Genomic DNA, 18,155 nt, shown 5'->3' with positions numbered 1-18,155 from the left:
CGAGTAGGTTGGCATCGGATGAGCAAAGTGTGAGGGCTGGGTTGTAGTCGGAAAGCAGGGAGGTAAGGTAGTATCATAATAATAAAGATCATTGTGACATTCCAGCCCTTACTAGGTGCCAAGCACTGCAGTAAGTACACCAGGATGGATACAAGCTAATTGGGTTGGACACAGTCATCATCATCATCATCATCATCAATCGTATTTATTGAGCGCTTACTATGTGCAGAGCACTGTACTAAGCACTTGGGAAGTACAAATTGGCAACATATAGAGACAGTCCCTACAGTCCCAGTAAGAGGGAGAACAGAAACTGAATGCATCACCTGTGAGGGACAGCAGGAAACAGTGTGGATAACTGGAAAGAGAATTTGATGGGCGGTCAGGAGATCTGGTTCTAATCTGGCTTTGCCACCTGCCTGCTGTAGTCATTCATTCATTCGATCGTATTTATTGAGCGCTTACTGCGTGCAGAGCACTGTACTAAGCACTTGGGAAGTACGCCCTTAGACGAATCATCTACCTGCCCTGTACTTGTTCCCTCAACTGCGAAATGGGGATAAAATACCTGTTTCTCCCTCCCTCTTAGACCGGGTACAATCTGATGATCTTGGATCTTCCCTAGCACAGAGCTTAGCCCAAAGTAAGAACTTCATAAAAACCACTCGTTTACCTCAACACTTCACCCCACTTCCTCTCATTCATTGACCCTAATCGGAAGAGAGGCAAGAGGGGCGGCTTGAGCCAACTCACCCCAGTCTGAGTCTTTTGGGCCTCGTCCGACCCAGCCCAGAGCCCAGTCAGGCGGTGACAAACCCCAGGCTGCTGAGTCCTATCATCATTAATTCTGTTTACTAAGCACTAGGAAAGTACACTCCGACAGCGATCCCTGCCCTCAACGAGCTTCCAGTCTTGCGCGGCTCAATCATCCATCCGCCGCATCTCTCTGCCTGCGGCCAAGACCACACCTCTCCTATCCCAAACGGACACGCGAGAACCTGCCCCGCCGGTAGCAATCTCTAGCGAGAGAAATTCCGCAACCTTCAACGATCGGGATAATTCTTCCCCAGATTTGTACTTCCCAAGCGCTTAGTACAGTGCTCTGCACATAGTAAGCGCTCAGTAAATACGATCGATTGATTGATTGATCTTACTTGATCCTTCACGCTGCGGCTTCTTTACGTCTTGGGCAGAAAAGATCCTGAACAGGAAAAATGAAGGGGAAGGACGGGCCCTTAGCCCAATAAAGTCTGCGGTGACAGAAGTGGGTATTCTTGGTGTTAATAAACAGTGGCATGGCAGGTGGGTGAAGATAATAATAATAATAATGGCATTTATTAAGTGCTTACTATGTTCTAAGCACTGGGGAGGTTACAAGGTGATCAGGTTGTCCCAAGGGGGGCTCACAGTCTTAATCCCCATTTTACAGGTGAGGGAACTGAGGCACAGAGAAGTGAAGTGACTGCCCCAAAGTCACACAGCTGACAGTTGGCGGAATCAAGATGTGGGGGGAGAAGGGGAGAGCCCGTTCCCTTCCGCCCAGCAAAGATGCTCTAGGCAGGGGAGGAAAAGACCTCACCTACAGATCTCAGTTCCTCAAATGAGAGGTCTCACAGGGGGCTAAGGGGAACTTGGGGAGAAAACCCCCAATGTACAATACAAGAGTCTGAAAAACTCCCAAGGAAATCATTTACAAAATCCACCTTGGCTGAAGGAGAAAGCCCCATAAAACCCAGCTGCCTCAGTTCCTCCTGTTTCCTCCGAACCTTCAGCCTCTGACTCTAGCTCAGGGAGTCAAAGACGGGCTTTACCGTGGCCCAAAGCCGTCTGACTTCTGCGGGCTTGCGCCTCGCTGTCTCTAATCAATCAACCAGTTTATCGAGCACTACTGTGCGCAGAGCACCGTACTAAGCACCAGGGAGGGTGTTGTCAGGCACGTTCCCTGCCCACGATGAGTTTCCAGTCCAGGAGGGGAGACAGACATGAAGGGCGTGAATCCAAAAATCAAGGGTGACACAGAAGGAAGTGGGAGGAGAGGAAATGAGGGATTAGTCAGGGAAGGCCTCTTGCAGATGTGCTTTAAATAAGGTTTTGAAGGTGGGGAGACATTGTCCGGAGGTGAGAGGACATTCCACGTCTATTTGGGGAAAGTCACGCCTGCCACCAGGTACGTACCCTCAGAGACCCTTAGAGGAGCAGGGCAGAGACCATACACAAAAACAGTCTCTAGACTGGAAGCTCATTGGGGCAAGAAGAATGTCAACCAGCTCCACTGTACCGTACTTTCCCAAGCGCTTAGTACAGAGTTCTGCACACAGTAAGCACTCAGTGAATACCATTTACTGACTGCCAGAGAGCCCCACAACTGGGTTGACTCTCACCAGGGGTGAAGGGGAGGGAGAAGGCCTTCTATCCTGCTTTCCCATCACCATTCCCAGACTGAGCCCCTTCCTTCCTCTCCCCCCTCTCCATCCCCCCATGTTACCTCCTTCCCTTCCCCACAGCACCTGTATATATGCTTGTACATACTTATTACTCTATTTATTTTACTTGTACATATCTATTCTATTTATTTTATTTTGTTGTTAGTATGTTTGGTTTTGTTCTCTGTCTCCCCCTTTTAGACTGTGAGCCCACTGTTGGGTAGGGACTGTCTCTATATGTTGCCAACTTGGACTTCCCAAGCCCTTAGTACAGTGCTCTGCACACAGTAAGCGCTCAATAAATACAATTGATGATGATGATGCTGCTGTAGCCATTTTCCAGCCCAGGAGAAGGATTTGGGGCTGCATCAGGTGACACTCTCCTCCCTCCCCCAGCCCGCCCACCCTGAGTGACCTTTCTGGGCTCCCTAAATGCTGGGGATGAGGCTTGTATTTTTCTCAAATGACTCACTTAACTAGTAGCCTGTCATTTCTCCCCTTAGGGAACACTGAGCTCCTCTTAGCCCCCTCTAGACTGTAAGTTTATTGTGGGCAGGAAATGTGTCCGTTATATTGTGTTGTACTCTCCAAGCAGTGTCCTGCACACAGTAAGCGCCCAGTAAATACGACTGATTGATCTTGCAGCCAACCATCATTTAATATTAAGGAACAACTAGACGTAGCCATTGCACGATCCAACGTAAACATCCCGCAAACAAAGTCACATTTACCCCCCTTCGTTCATTCATTCAATCGTATTTATTGAGCGCTGTGTGCAGAGCACTGTACTAAGCGCTTGGGAAGTACAAGTTGGAACAGTAGCCCTTGAAAGCTGCCCTTTGTTTTTCTTTACTTCGTCTCTCGCCTCCCGGCAAGAACCGGGGAGGAAAGAGCAGCCCCATCCACTCCTTCCTGTCTTCCCCCGCTGAAGCGGACGTGCCTCGGTTGCCTCGACGGTAGCGCCGACCCCGGCCTTCACTGGGGAGCCAAAGTGGAGCTGCGATGGGAGGGATGGGCTGCCACCCTGAAGCCACAACTCGAGTGAGTCCAGCACCCTGTAGCCGGCCGGGACTAGCGCCGTCCCAAAGAAGCTGACGGAAATCCTGAACCCGACTCCGCCTTCCTTCTCTAGACTGTAGGCTCATTGCGGGCAGGGAATGTGTCTGTCTATTGTCATATTGTACTCTCTGAAGTACAGCACACAGTAAGCACTCAATATATATGACAGACTTCTATATATCCCGCTTCTCAAGGCCCTGCTGAGAGCTCACGTCCTCCAGGAGGCCTTCCCAGACTGAGCCCCTTCCTTCCTCTCCCCCTCGTCCCCGTCTCCATCCCCCCCATCTTACCTCCTTCCCTTCCCCACAGCACCTATATATATGTATATATGTCTGTACATATTTATTACTCTATTCTATTTGTACATATCTATTCTATTTATTTTCTTTTGTTAGTATGTTTGGTTTTGCTCTCTGTCTCCCCCTTTTAGAATGTGAGCCCACTGTTGGGTAGGGACTGTCTCTATATGTTGCCAATTTGTACTTCCCAAGTGCTTAGTACAGTGCTCTGCACATAGTAAGCGCTCAATAAATACGATTGATGATGATGACAGACTGACCGACTCTGCCTGGAGGTTGCCCGACGGCCTGCCTGCCTCGCCCGCCTTGAGCGGGGCTGAACTCTCCCGTGGGAGGAGGCCCCGAGCCTTCCTGCCAACCATCACCAACTGCCCCGCTCTGCTCGGGCAGAGAGTTGGGCTTCTGGAAGAGGAGAGGAGGCGGCCCGGCCAGGCTTGGAAAACCGTCAGTTCCCAATGACATATGGCAGGGAGTCATCCTGGGTCGGGGAAGGCGTCGGAGCACGGGCCTGGGGCTCCCGCTTCTCAAGGTTGGCATTATAATAATAATAATGATAATAACGATGGCATTTATTAAGCGCTTCCTCTGTGCAAAGCACTGTTCTAAGCGCTGGGGAGGTTAATCAATCAATCAATCGTATTTATTGAGCACTTACTGTGCGCACAGCACTGTACTAGGCGCTTGGGAAGTCCAAGTTGGCAACATATAGAGACAGTCCCTCCCCAACAGTGGGCTCACAGTCTAAAAGGTGATCAGGTTGTCCCCCGGGGGGGCTCACAGTCTTCACCCCCGTTTTACAGATGAACTCACTGAGGCCCAGAGAAGTGAAGTCACTTGCCCAGAGTCACCCAGCTGACAATGGGCAGAGCTGGGATTTGAACCCCTCACCTCTGACCTCAAAACCCATGCTTTTTCCACTGAGCCACGCTGCTTCTCTGGGTCAGGGAGGGCGGGAGAACGGCCGCCTCCACGTCCCGGGGTCCGGCCGATCGCCGAGTCCCTGCTCCTGACTGGTCTCAGACCCGCTTGTAATCATCATCATCATCAGTTGTATTTATTGAGCGCTTACTGTGTGCAGAGCGCTGTCCTAAGCGCTTGGGAAGTACAAATTGGCAACATATAGAGACGGGCCCTACCCAACAGTGCTTGCAATGTCTCGACCCAGGAACCTGCGCTGTCGGGAGGCCACCTGGCTGAGGCTGCTCCCAATCAATCAATCAATCGTATTTATTGAGCGCTTACTGTGTGCAGAGCCTGTACTAAGCGCTTGGGAAGTACAAGTTGGCAACATATAGAGACAGTTCCTACCCAACAGTGGGCTCACAGTCTAAAAGGGCCTGCTCTCCCTCCAAGTGGACCGAGGCTCCCTGTCTCAGGAAATTGGCGGGGGCCGAGCCCTTCATCCCGTCTAGCAGGGTGTTGGAGGCGGCTACTGGGTGCGTTGGCTGTCCACCTCTCTCAGGAGAGAGAGAGAACGGGCTAGCTGCAGAGGGTGGGCAGATTCCCATCGGTTTAGGATAGCCTCTGTAGTACCCCCAATGGATTTTAATAACTGTCTTGCCCACTTAGATGGTCAGTTCCTTGGGGGAACCTACCAAGAGCCTAGCAATGCTCTGCATACAATAAGCAATCAATCAATCAATCGCATTTATTGAGCGCTTACTGTGTGCTGTATATATGTTTGTACATATTTATTACTCTATTTATTTTACTTGTACGTATCTATTCTATTTATTTTATTTTGTGAGTATGTTCGGTTTTGTTCTCCATCTCCCCCTTTCAGACTGTGAGCCCACGGTTGGGTAGGGACCGTCTCTATATGTTGCCAACTTGTACTTCCCAAGTGCTTAGTCCAGTGCTCTGCACACAGTAAGCGCTCAATAAATACGATTGATTGATTAGTAATGAGCTCTCCTAAGTACTTTTCAATCCATCAAAAAATAGTATTGATTGAGTGCTACTCTTGGGAAGAGCACTGTACTGTGAACTTGGGTAAGTACAAGAGAGTTAGCAGACACTCTCTAACCTCAAAGAGCTTACAATCTGGCAGGGGGAAACAGACACTAAAAATAACTTACAGAAAAGGGGAAGTGACAAGCTTTAAAATTGTACTTCCCAAGCGCTTAGTCCAGTGCTCTGCACACAGTAAGCGCTCAATAAATACGATTGATGATGATGATGTGTGCGGAGCACTGTACTAAGTGCTTGGGAAGTACAATTTTAAAGCTTGTCACTTCCCCTTTTCTGTAAGTTATTTTAGTGTCTGTTTCCCCCCGCCGGATTGTAAGCTCTTTGAGGTTAGAGAGTGTCCGCTAACTCTCTTGTACTCACCCAAGTTCACAGTACAGTGCTCTTCCCAAGAGTGGCACTCAATCAATACTATTTTTTGATGGATTGAAAGGTACTTAGGAGAGCTCATTATTAATCAATCAATCGTATTTATTGAGCGCTTACTGTGTGCAGAGCACTGTACTAAGCGCTTGGGAAGTCCAAGCTGGCAACATATACAGTCCCTAACCAACAGTGGGCTCACAGTCTAAAAGGGGGAGACAGAGAACAAAACCAAACATACTAACAAAATAAAATAAACAGAATAGATATGTACAAGTAAAATACATAAATAAATAAATATGTACAAACATATATACATATATACAGGTGCTGTGGGGAAGGGAAGGAGGTAAGATGGGGGGGATAGAGAGGGGGACGAGGGGGAGTGAATTATTAGTGAATTTGTTGACAGACACTTCAGTGGAACACAAAATACATTCCCATACTCTCAATCAACACTATCAACTGATTGAGAAGAGTCACTACAGTGATAGTCAATGCACTGAGCAGCTCCATTCAAACCTGGGCTCCAGATCGCTCATCTTCTATTGGCGCAATTTTTTTCTTTTAAATGGCATTTGTTCAGCACTTACTATGTGTACTAAGTGCTGGGGTAGATATGAGCTAATCAGGTTGGACACAATCCGTGCCCCACACGTGGCTCACAACCTTAATCCCCATTTTATAGGTGAGGGACCGGCACAGAAAAGTTTGCGTGACTTGCTCAAGATCACATAGCAGACAAATGGCAGAACCAGGATTAGAGCCCAGGTCCTCCTGGGCTTCTCTGAAGAAGCAATTCACTTCTTCACACTCAAATTTCACAAATACGGTGGCAAGGTTCACAGGAGAATGATTTAAGAGAAACAACAAATCAAAAGAATAGAAAACAAAAAAAAAAAGAAGGAAAGAATTGCGGTATTGTGGCCATGTACATTATATATATCAGCCACAGAGCAAGAGGGCGGGTGGGTGAAATGTGAACTCATCAGCAAACACGTGTTGGTGTCTGAAAGGGACGTGTGTGTGTGTGTGTTTTCATGTGTTTTCCACATTATTGTTTTTGCTTTACTGCATTTCAGTGAACAGACTCCCTAAAAGCAGCATGAAAAAAGCAAGGATTATCTCCATCAACAAAGAATACTAATAAATAAAAGTACAGATCGGGGGTCAATAGGGAGTTTGGTGGTGAGTATTTTGTGTTCCATTGAAGTGTCTGTCAGCAAATTCACTACTAAGGAGCTCTCCTAAGAACTTTTCAATCCATCAAAAAATAGTATTGATTGAGCGCTACTCTTGGGAAGAGCACTGTACTGTGAACTTGGGTGAGTACAAGAGAGTTAGCGGACACTCTCTAACCTCAAAGAGCTTACAATCCGGCAGGGGGAAATAGACACTAAAATAACTTACAGAAAAGGGGAAGTGACAAGCTTTAAAATTGTACTTTCCAAGCGCTTAGTACAGTGCTCTGCACACAGTAAGTGCTCAATAAATACGACTGAATGAATGAAAAGGTATGTGCATTAACAATAATAATAATAATTTGGGTATCTGTTAAGTGTTTTATTAGGTGCCAGTCACTGCACTATGTCCTGGGGTGGCCATAAGCAAATCAGGTTGGGCAGAGTCCCTGTCCCACATGGGGCTCACAGTCTCAGTTCCCATTTTACAGATGAGGTAACTGAGGCACAGAGAAGTGAAGTAATTTGCCCAAGGTCACACAGCAGACGCACGACAAAGCATTAAATGCTATGGGCAGGGAGGGAGGGGAGGAAAAAGGGTATCCAAGTTCTTCGGCATGTTTGTTGCCTTTAAAGAAGTTCTCCTTTCACATGCTGCTGCTGCTGCTGCTGGACATGAGTTCTCCAACAAAAGGAAATAATGAAAGAAAAAACGAAAGAGAATACATCTTAATATGATGAGGGAGAAAATAAAAAGAATCAAACAGTAAAGTGAAAACCCTGTGGAAGAGATGAAAGCGAGAGAGGAACAAAGAAAGAGAATAAAAATTTTAGAGAGGCGATTACTCGGGGAATAAAGAGAAGGAAAACAGAACAAGAAATAAAATACAGGACAGGAAATAAGAGAATGGCACGAGAGAAAAGGAGGTGGGGAAAAAGAAGAGACAGGTGAGGAAAACAAAGAATGAGAAAGAGAAGTCTCAGAGAAGCAAGAAACATGAGAGAACATGGAAAGGTGAGGGAGTGACAAATTGAAAAGCGAGGGCAGAGAGAGAGAGTGGGTGAGAACGTGGTGGGAGACTGATTGGAAAGACTGATGCGAGAGAGATGGAGTGGGTGGAAGGGTAGGTCCATTGTAGGGGAAAAAGGGTGACAATCAAGAATGCCCAAGAAAATGCCCAAACAGGAAGCCAGAACACAGTGAATTTCATTCATTCATTCATTCGCATTTATTGAGCGCTTACTGTGTGCAGAGCACTGTACTAAGCACTTGGGAAGTACAAGTTGGCAACAGATGGATACGGTCCCTATCCAACAGCGGGCTCACAATCTAGAAGGGGGGGGGGAGACAGACGACAAAACAAAACGTATTAACAAAAAATAAATAGAATACGTACAAGTAAAATAAACAGAGTAATAAATATGTACAAGCATATATACAGGTAATATATGATGGTAATGCCATCATTCATTCATTCATTCATTCAATCATATTTATTGTGAGCCCACTGTTGGGTAGGGACCGTCTCTATCTGTTGCCAACTTGTACTTCCCAAGCGCTTAGCACAGTGCTCTGCACACAGTAAGCGCTCAATAAATACGTTTGATGGATTGATTGATTGACTGATTGAGTGCTTACTGTGTGCAGAGCACTGCACCAAGCGCTTGGGAAGCACAAGTTGGTGACATCTAGAGACGGTCCTTATTGTTGGCCTAATTCTGTTACCGTTCTGCAACATTTATACTACTAAAAATGATGGGTTTTAGGCCAACAATAAACCTGTCACTAACCTTTTCAGTGAATCTGTAAACGGATATTTTGAAGTCCCAGCTTCAAAATAGACAGCAAGTTTGGTAAAAATGACCTTAGCAAGATGGTAGTTCCACTTCGGTTACTATAAGAAAATAAGCACAGAGAAATGCCAGAGTGACAGTTTGGATCAACTCAATGATCCATCCTGCCCAGAACTGCATCTCCAAACAGGTATTAAGGATGCCGGATGGAACAGCATGGGAGCTATCTCCCTTAACACACCCAACACCACCATTAGACCCTTAACTTTCCTATCGCGGATCCACCGTCCACTGAAATCTTCCTCAAAGCCTCCAACAGCTTTAACTTTTCCCTCCAACATTCCCCACTATGGCACGATCTAGCAAGTTATTCTAGCACAGAATTTCCCAACTCCTACGAACCCATTAAGGAACTCTCGGTCATCAGTCTTCCCAAACTTAATTTTCAGCCCGCACAACTTCTCGTGGTTAATAAATGCCGCTGACTTCTCCCTCTCTGCGAGGGGAAGTTTTTCCTTTAGCTTCTTTTGAACCCAAAGCCCTGCTGTCACAAGGTCTGACGATCCCAGATCCCGTTGCCATGGAGGTCAGGGAGGTCCCTTCTCGGCCTGCCTATCTCCGGACCAAAAAGTCCTGTCATTTTCCAACTATTTTCATTCAGAAGCTGCTCCAGTCAATCCATCCATCGATCGATGGTATTTGTTGAGTGCTTACTGTGTGCAGAGAGCACTCTGCTAGGTGCTTGGGAGAGAACAATGCACTAGGGTTATAGGTTCCCCACCCACAAGGAGCTTATAGTCTAGAGGGAGAGGTGGACATTAAAATAAACTACTCACAGGGGAAATGGGAGAGAGAACAGGATCACGTCCACAAGCAGCCACCAGAACTCATTCATTCATTCAATCGTATTTATTGAGCGCTTACTGTATGCAGAGCACTGTACTAAGGGCTTGGACAGTACAATTTGGCAACAGATAGAGACAATCCCTACCCAATAATGGGCTCACAGTCTAGAAGCTAATTCTGTTGTATTCTACTCTCTCAAGCTCTTAGTAAGTTCTCAATAAGTACTACCGATTGATCAATTGATTGATGAAGCGCTGGGGTAGATACGAGTTAATCAGACTGGACACAATCCCTGAACCGCACAGGGCTCACAATCTAAGTCGGGATGCTGAATTAATTGTTCTTCTAATGTTCAATATTTATTTTAAAGACAAAACCTAAACTAATCCATTTTGAACTGAATAGTATTCCAGATGCAGACACATCCGCATAATGGAAGAACTGTGCTTGCTGATTCATTCTTCTCTACCTTTCCCAAGGATGCGTAGCATTTTGCTGCCCTCTTGTCCTATAGATAGGCCTGTCCCTCTTGCCCAACCTATAGATGAAGACAAACGAGGGCCTGAGTAACTCGCTAGTTCATGCCACAGATCTGTACAGCCAAAAATAAGGACGAACTTTTCCCGTCTATTGCTCTATCTGCTAAACCACCGCGCTTCTTCGAGTCCCAATTAAAGCTGACCTTCCATTTGCGAAAGATAAATGAAGTCATGACTCCTGCTTGTAAGATCCAAACGTATTCCGTTTGGCTATAAAAGTGAGCAGACGGAAAATTTTGTTAGGTACAGGGTGTAGCAGTTCAGTATATAAAATTTTCCTTGTTTATTTGGCTCTTGGCCCCAGTGTATTTAAAATTAGCTGATTGTTCTTCTGAGGGAGCCTGGGCAAATTGACTCATTTCTTTTAGCAACCCCTCTACAATAAGCTGATACCCAAAGCATAAATCCAGTCACTGTTATTATTCTGGGGGTAGAGGGCTTAAAATTGTCTGGTCAAATCCACCAAACGGTTGAGAGAAAGGAAGCCAAAGCAGTTTTTCCGAGATTCAAGGAGAACAATCATAGTAATCGGGGTATCTGTCAAGCGCTTACTACGTGCCAACCACTAATCGCTGTGTTAAACAGGTCACAGTCCCCATCCCACATGGGGCTCAGTCTAAGGGGGAGGGAGAACAGGCAGTGAACCCCCATTTTACAGATGAGGACACTGTGGCACTTGCCCAAAGCCACACAGCGGGCACATGGAGAGGCAACGTTAGAAGCCGGGTCCCCAGCTTTCCGGGCCCCTGCTCCTGTCACTAGGCCACATTGGAGTGCCTCTTGCCAAACAAAACCAAAAATTGAGTGTGGGATCACGGTGGCTCCAATCAGCAAGGTGGGCAACTTCTGACAGCTTTCTGGGCCGGGCCTGGTTTGGGTGGAGTACCTCAGTTCTCAAGCACCTTCTCTGCCATTACCTCTCTGCACCCTCAAAACATCCTAGAGAGGTAGAGAGTTGCATCAGGAAATTGTACATTTGAAGCACACTAAAGGTCAGGGGCCCACAGTTGGAACCAAAACTTCCAAACTCCCCATCTACTTCTTGTAGTAAATTTTAACTATATCACCTTACCTCTTCCCCCATACTTCCCTTTTCATGACCAAGTGTGAGGAGGCTTCACCAGGGTATCGAGGGTGTTTCATGGTCGCGCATGTAATACACGAACACACACAAAGTTGTGAAGTCTTTGAGGTATATGAATGCCCACACAATCTTAGGCACCTATTTTTCCACTGACTGTAAGCTCCTTTGGGCAGGGACCATATCCACCAACTCTGTTATACTGTACTCTCCAATGATTGATAATAAAAGTATTTTTAGCTATCTACACATCCAGTTAAGAACAGGAAAATGCAGCAGGAAATCTACGATGTCTGTAAGCAGGTCCAAAGGATCATCTCAAATCTGGCACCGGGGAAAAGAGAAGAATAAATACTGACTTGACTAACTTGGATCCATCCCAGTGCTTAGAACAGTGCTGGGTATATAGTAAGCACTTCAATACCTTAAAAAAAAAACACCTTATGGCAAAATGTTTCAGAAAAGTGATGAGGGGCAAGGAAAGAGATGGCTGAAGAAGGCAGAACTTGGAGTTGGTTGAGTTGGGAGCTTGAAGATGGAAGGAGGAAACTGGTGCTCAGAGAAGCAGCCTGAGAGAACTTGGCAGGAGAAGAGAGGCAGAAAGTCCGATCAGGGAGAAAGGTATTGGGTTCCTGGCTCTCCTGCCCCATTCCTAACTTCCAACGGCCCTCCTGCTCCGCAGTCCGGGAGCTTTGGTGTGCTTCTCCCCTTTCAGTTCTTCCGCTATTTTTTGGAAGTGCAGCCGGCTGGCTGGAAATTCCCTTGCACTGAGGATTAGGGCAGGGAAAAGGAATATCTACTTGATTTTGCGAGTGAGAAGGAGCAGGCCAGAAAACAGGAGGAAAACCATGCATCCTCACTCATTTTACTGTGAGGAGACTTAGCATCCTGTGCTTGGGAAGTTCATTCATTTATTCAATTGTAATTATTAAGCACTGACTGTGTGCAGAGCACTGTACTAAGCGCTTGGGAGAGTACAATACAACAATAAACACACATTCCCTGCCCACAACAAGCTTACTTTCGGCCCCCGTATCCTACATTTAGACTGCAGAAGGTGCCACGCTCTGGGATCTCCGACCAAAACAGGCCTTTCAGCAGAACCACCGGGCTGAGGGCAATGGTTTTTCACTGGCGGTTTCATCCAGTTTCAACTCGGAAAATAGTGCCAACTGAAGCACCTACTTCGAAAGACACTATCATTTTCAAGATGAGAATAAAGTTGATCCCCAAAAACCTTACCTTTGCTGATGGTCTAGTGGAAGCAGTGGGGAACAGGGTCGGGTGACCCTGTTTCTACACCCAATTCTGGCACTGGCCTGTTTTGTGACGTTAGTCAAGTCACTTGACTTCTGAGCCTCAGTTTTCTCATCTTTGAAATGGGGACAAAACAGACCCATAGTGGGGGCAGACACTGTGCCTATTCTAATAAGCTTGTACCTACCTTAGTACTTAGCACCTAATGAGTATTTAATGAATGTCCTCATCATGCACAATTTTAATTTAATGCGCGTGTGCACACACACACAGCAGCATGTTGAGAGTCCAGCAAGGGTGCCAGCCACTAGAACCAGAAACTGGCTCTAACGGCAGCGCACTCTCCATTCTTCAGCTTGTTCCCTTGAGATCTCACCTCCAAAATTCTCCCCGACTTTCCATTCCGCCTCGAGTCCTTTGGCTTCTGATACGAGCTGCATCATTCAGGATCTCCCAGGACTAGAAGACCTCAGATAGGTTTTTCTTTTTGCTTGGGGTCAAGGCTGGGGAGCAGAAGCTCTGAACCTTCCACATTCCTCCTCTCCCTCCCGCTGGCAAAGGGAAGAGATCTCCCCTGCCCCTGTTTTAATAGCCCCCGTTTTAGTGAGCCCTGGTTCAAATACTCCCAACCGTCCGAATTCAGTCTGGCCCAACCAGCTCCTGTGGTCCCAGGGCTGTTTCCACTGATCTGATCTCTAACCTTTCATCTTCATCCACCTGATCCCTAATACCTCAGCTCTAATCAACCGATCGTATTTACGGTGTGCTTACCGTGAGTCGGGAACTGCACTAATTTCTTGGGAGAGCATAATGCAACACAGCTGATAGACACATCCCCTGCCCACATCGAGTTTACAGTCTAGAGGGACATCTATTTGGGCACCTTGACAATCTGATGACACACAGGGTCCCATGGGCTGCTTGTCTATCTAGCCGCGATCCTGTGACTCAGCTTCAGCGGGGGGAAAAGAGCAGCATCTTACTAGCTGCTGGCAAACAGTTTCCTATGGCTGGTTCTTGGTTCCCGGCAGTGACTAAGCAGACCGACCAAAGAGCCGCTTGTCCTGGAAGGGTGCAACCCCTCTGAACCACGTGTGTACAAACAAGGGACACGGGGCTCAGAGAGATGTGAGGCACTGGCAATAGGTAAGATGATGATAGGATCATTTATATTTTTCAGCGAATAATTCCGCTCTCCCTTGAAGCCACCCAGAAACCTTAGGGAGCGGACGCGTAAAATCATCCCAGCTATGATAGAGGGGCATTTTAACTGGGTGGGGGGAGGGAGGAAAGAGGAGGGAAAGTTTCAGGAGACAAGCAAACGAGTAATACCTCATCGCCACGTTGCTGCCGTCAATCACGATGGGTCTCAGGGAGGCGGTGGTATCCCCTGCCTCCTGTTCGGGATCGGCACCGCGGTGCTGCTTGGGCAACGCTCCGGCGCTGCCGCAGGCGCCCCGGGCGACGAGCTGGGGCCCGGGACTCCCTTCGGCACGAGGGCTGCTGCCCATCTGAATCAGTTCCTGCAGGACGTCGTTGACCAGCGCCCTCGGCCCCAGCTTGGCCAGCACTTTGACGGCATCCTCCTTAGCGTACCCCAGCTTGCAGAGGAAGTCCAGCTTCCCCGGAGGGGACCCCATCTCCGTGGCAACCCTGCAGGCCGACTAAGCGCTGCGGCCCAGCCGCTGGGACCGGGACTTGGCTCGGATCGAACCGCCGAGAAACGCAGACATGAGCTGAAGGAAAGAAAGTCATCAGAGCGCGGTGAAGCTGTCGTACCAGAAAGGACAATATATTTATACCCTTGCTCTCCAGCCTTATCTCTCAGGAAATCACGGTCCCACTGGGGATTTTGAACTGCTCGCTGTGGTTACTGAGCCACAGATGCAATCGCTTTGCTTTTACTAGTGCAATCTGAAAAGTGCACCACCACCAACAAATGCAAACTTCATTAAGCAAGTGGGGGGAGACTGGGGGGGAAGGGAGTGTAATGTGGGAGGGAGAGCACGACGGCTTTACATATCTTTAGTATGCAGCAGAAACCAGGTTCTAAGTGCTCGGGCAAAATCGACATGAAACCGAAAAACTGAGGGGAAGTCTACTCCTGGCCAAAGCGCTCTCCAGATCCTATTCCCGATCCATCCCCGAGACGGATAAGGAAAGAGTTTACCATGATTGGACCTGCATGGTTACTGAGCCATCTAAGTGGTGGCAGGGGACTGAACCGGATGACCTCTTGGGGTTCCTTCTAGAGTTCAGCGTTCCTAGGATCCACCTGCTGCTTCACGTTTTTTTTTCTTTTTCAGTTCGGTGTTCCTTGGATGGCAGCGCGAGCTTTTTTTTGCAAGCCCAATCCAAACTTGCTCTACTAGCCCAGGAAAGCGTTGTTAGCCTTAGTTCGGGAGCGCTCGGATCACAAGACTGGGCTTTCCGGGTACATGTTGGCCCAAGGTGTGAAAGAACTCGCGCTGATTTCCAAGTGAGAAATAAAAGCCCCTTTTTCTGCACTGTGTTCCTTTCCACACACTCATGCGGTTAGGAAAACACCTTATTGGCACCTGGAAGATGAACATACTGGCTTTCCAGGGGAAAACAAAGGGAAGTCCGGAGCACCGGAAGCATGCCGGGTTTAGTGCCTTCTTCCTGGCTCTCGCCTCTATCCCAAACGCTCTCTACCTTGCAATCTGCAGGTTCTTTATCTTCTTTTCCCCCCGGCCCCCCGACTATGATTCAGTCCAGCTTTCCCTGTCCACGTCACGATCCTCCGAAGCAGAACTGTGGAATCAGTACCGGGACAATCACTGGACGTAATGATGCCCAGAATTCCAATGACAACTCTTTTCTCCCCAAGGATTGCTAAGTCTTTAATAATGATGATAATAATGATGGCATTTGTTAAGCGCTTACTGTATGCGAAGCACTGTTCTAAGCGCTGGGGGGGATACAAGGCGATCAGGTTGTCCCACGTGGGGCTCACAGTCTTAATCTCCATTTTACAGATGAGGTAACTGAGGCCCAGAGAAGTTAAGTGACTTGCCCAAAGTCACCCAGCTGACAAGAATTAGAACTCATGACCTCTGACTCCAAAGGCCATGCTCTTTCCACTGAGCCACGCTGCTTCTCACGCTGCTTTGCCCACACTGGGTCATATTTCTTTCTGGACTTGAGGAGGCAAATTGGGAGGTGTGTTCCTTCCTTTACATCTTCCCCCACCGACTCTACGGAAGGAGTAACTTGCTCCCCCTGGGTATCCCAAACCGCCAGGGAACCACCTCTGGGATTCCCACCTTACACCGCCGTGTAATTTGCTCTCTTCAAATTAATTTTCCCACGACCCCTTTCCGGAAAGGGATGGGGCAGAAACTCAATACGGCAAGCTCTTTTTGACTACAACTCAAGATGTCTGAAAATGTATTTTTTTTATGAACTGACTGATTAGGTTAGAAGCCCATTTAGCCATCTTTTAAATGTCCTTTTATAAGGGGACTTGTTGCAATGAAAGCTGGTTAAACTTGTGAGAAGACCGAGGCACAGTTAAATGTGGTGACTTATCCAAGTTCACACAGTCTGTCAAGAGCCACAGAAACATAAGTCTTTCAACTGAGAGGTTTAATTACTGGTTTAACATGCTGGTTGGCTGATTTTCATGATATATCAGCACTTTAAATTGAATGAGTCTAAGGTATTGCAACAACCTTATCGTAAGGTGCTTATTTTTTTAGGGGATTTGGTTTTTACAGTTACCTTGGGATGCTATTCTCTAGAACTCTACCCTCAAAATAAAAGACAAAGCCAGCATTCCCATGAGATAGACCAAGTTGCATGTGACCTTAACAGTAGACTAGTTGTTGCTACAGAAATTCTTGGAAAGGGCTGTTTCCCTTCCAAATTTCTTTAGAAATATTCTTCAGCACTACAGAGCATCCCAATGAGTTTGCCTCCACGGAACACCATAAAAAAATACCTTCTTGCAATTTTTTTTTTCTTTTTGCCTTCACTAGGCAAAATTACTCCTGACTTTCAACTTTTAAAGCAAGAAAGAGCAGACAATTTCACTTCTGTTCTTTCCCATACTACGGGCTGAATTTGGTAAAGAGGATTAGGCTGACTTCATATTTTCCATCTTCTGAGCAAATTCTGAAACTGCCTGCTAAATCCTTGTAACTCTCTTCAGCGTTATCTTAAGAATCACTCTACTACAGGAAGTGAACGAGGGGGAAGTGAAGGTGGGTTCAACCTGCCTTTAAGGTTATTAATTTTTTAAAAAATCTGGAAAAAATTAGTTCCCCGTGAGGTTCTAACTGGAATGGTGTTGATGTGGATTTCCTCTGTCATCATCAGGAAAGCTTTGGCAGCTGTCCATGGAGCAGAACGAACTAGAGAAAGTCTTAACATCAAGGGGCTTGAATAATAGAGCAGAGAACGAAAGCCTGAGATGATGCAGTGTGGCTCAGTGGAAAGAGCCCGGGCCAGCGCTTAGGACAGTGCCCAGCGCTTAGAACAGTGCTTTGCACATAGTAAGCGCTTAATAAATGCCATCATTATTATTACTGGGAGTCAGAGGTCATGGATTCTAACCTCAGCTCCACCACTTATCAGCTGTGTGACTTTGGGCAAGTCACTTACCTTCTCTGTGCCTCAGTAACCTCATCTGTAAAATGGGAATGAAGACTGTGAGCCCCACATGGGACAACCTGATTACCTTGTTTTTAGACTGTGAGCCCACTGTTGGGTAGGGACAGTATATGTTGCCAACTTGTACTTCCCAAGCGCTTAGTACAGTGCTCTGCACACAGTAAGCGCTCAACACGATTGATTGATGATTGATTGTTTCTACCCTAGTCCTTAGAACAGTGCTTGGCACATAGTAAGCGCTTAACAAATACCAGCATTATTATTACACAGTAAGCGCTCAATAAATACGATTGATTGATTGATGATTGATTCTCTGAGCCTCAGTTACCTCATCTGTAAAATGGGGATTACGACTGTGAGCCCCACGTGGGACAAACTGATCACCCTATATCCCCCCCCCAGCGCTTAGAACAGTGCTTTGCACATAGTAAGCACTTAACAAATGCCACTATTATTATTATTATTACCTATTGGTTATTATCTGGACTAGATGACGACTTCAAAAAAGCAGTTCCATAAATCCGTGTCCTGTTCTGTTCTGCAATCAATCTTACTTTTTGAGCGTGTACTGTGCGCAGAGCACTGTACTAAGCACTTGGGAGAGTACAATATAGAGGAGTGGGTAGATCCATTCGCTGCCCACCATGAGTTTACATGCTAGAGGGAGAGAAAGGCATTAATATAAACAAGTTACGGATTACAACAGTAAT

General features: G+C 46.9%; 1 protein-coding gene across 1 annotated transcript in view; it reads right to left on the bottom strand.

Annotated features, from left to right (window-relative positions):
* Positions 1-18,155, bottom strand: part of ZC3H12D (zinc finger CCCH-type containing 12D) — a 58,981-nt gene that overhangs the window by 22,320 nt on the left and 18,506 nt on the right. The window contains exon 4 of the mRNA XM_038760659.1: positions 14,143-14,546. Within this exon, the coding sequence (XP_038616587.1) occupies positions 14,143-14,450 (308 nt within the window). The 5' untranslated portion in view covers positions 14,451-14,546. The remainder of the gene's footprint in view (positions 1-14,142; positions 14,547-18,155) is intronic.

The sequence above is a fragment of the Tachyglossus aculeatus genome, chromosome 2, assembly GCF_015852505.1.
Source record: "Tachyglossus aculeatus isolate mTacAcu1 chromosome 2, mTacAcu1.pri, whole genome shotgun sequence".
Lineage (NCBI taxonomy): Eukaryota > Metazoa > Chordata > Mammalia > Monotremata > Tachyglossidae > Tachyglossus > Tachyglossus aculeatus.
The sequence above is the reverse complement of the archived record's forward strand: the minus strand, read 5'-3'. Positions and strand labels throughout refer to the sequence as shown.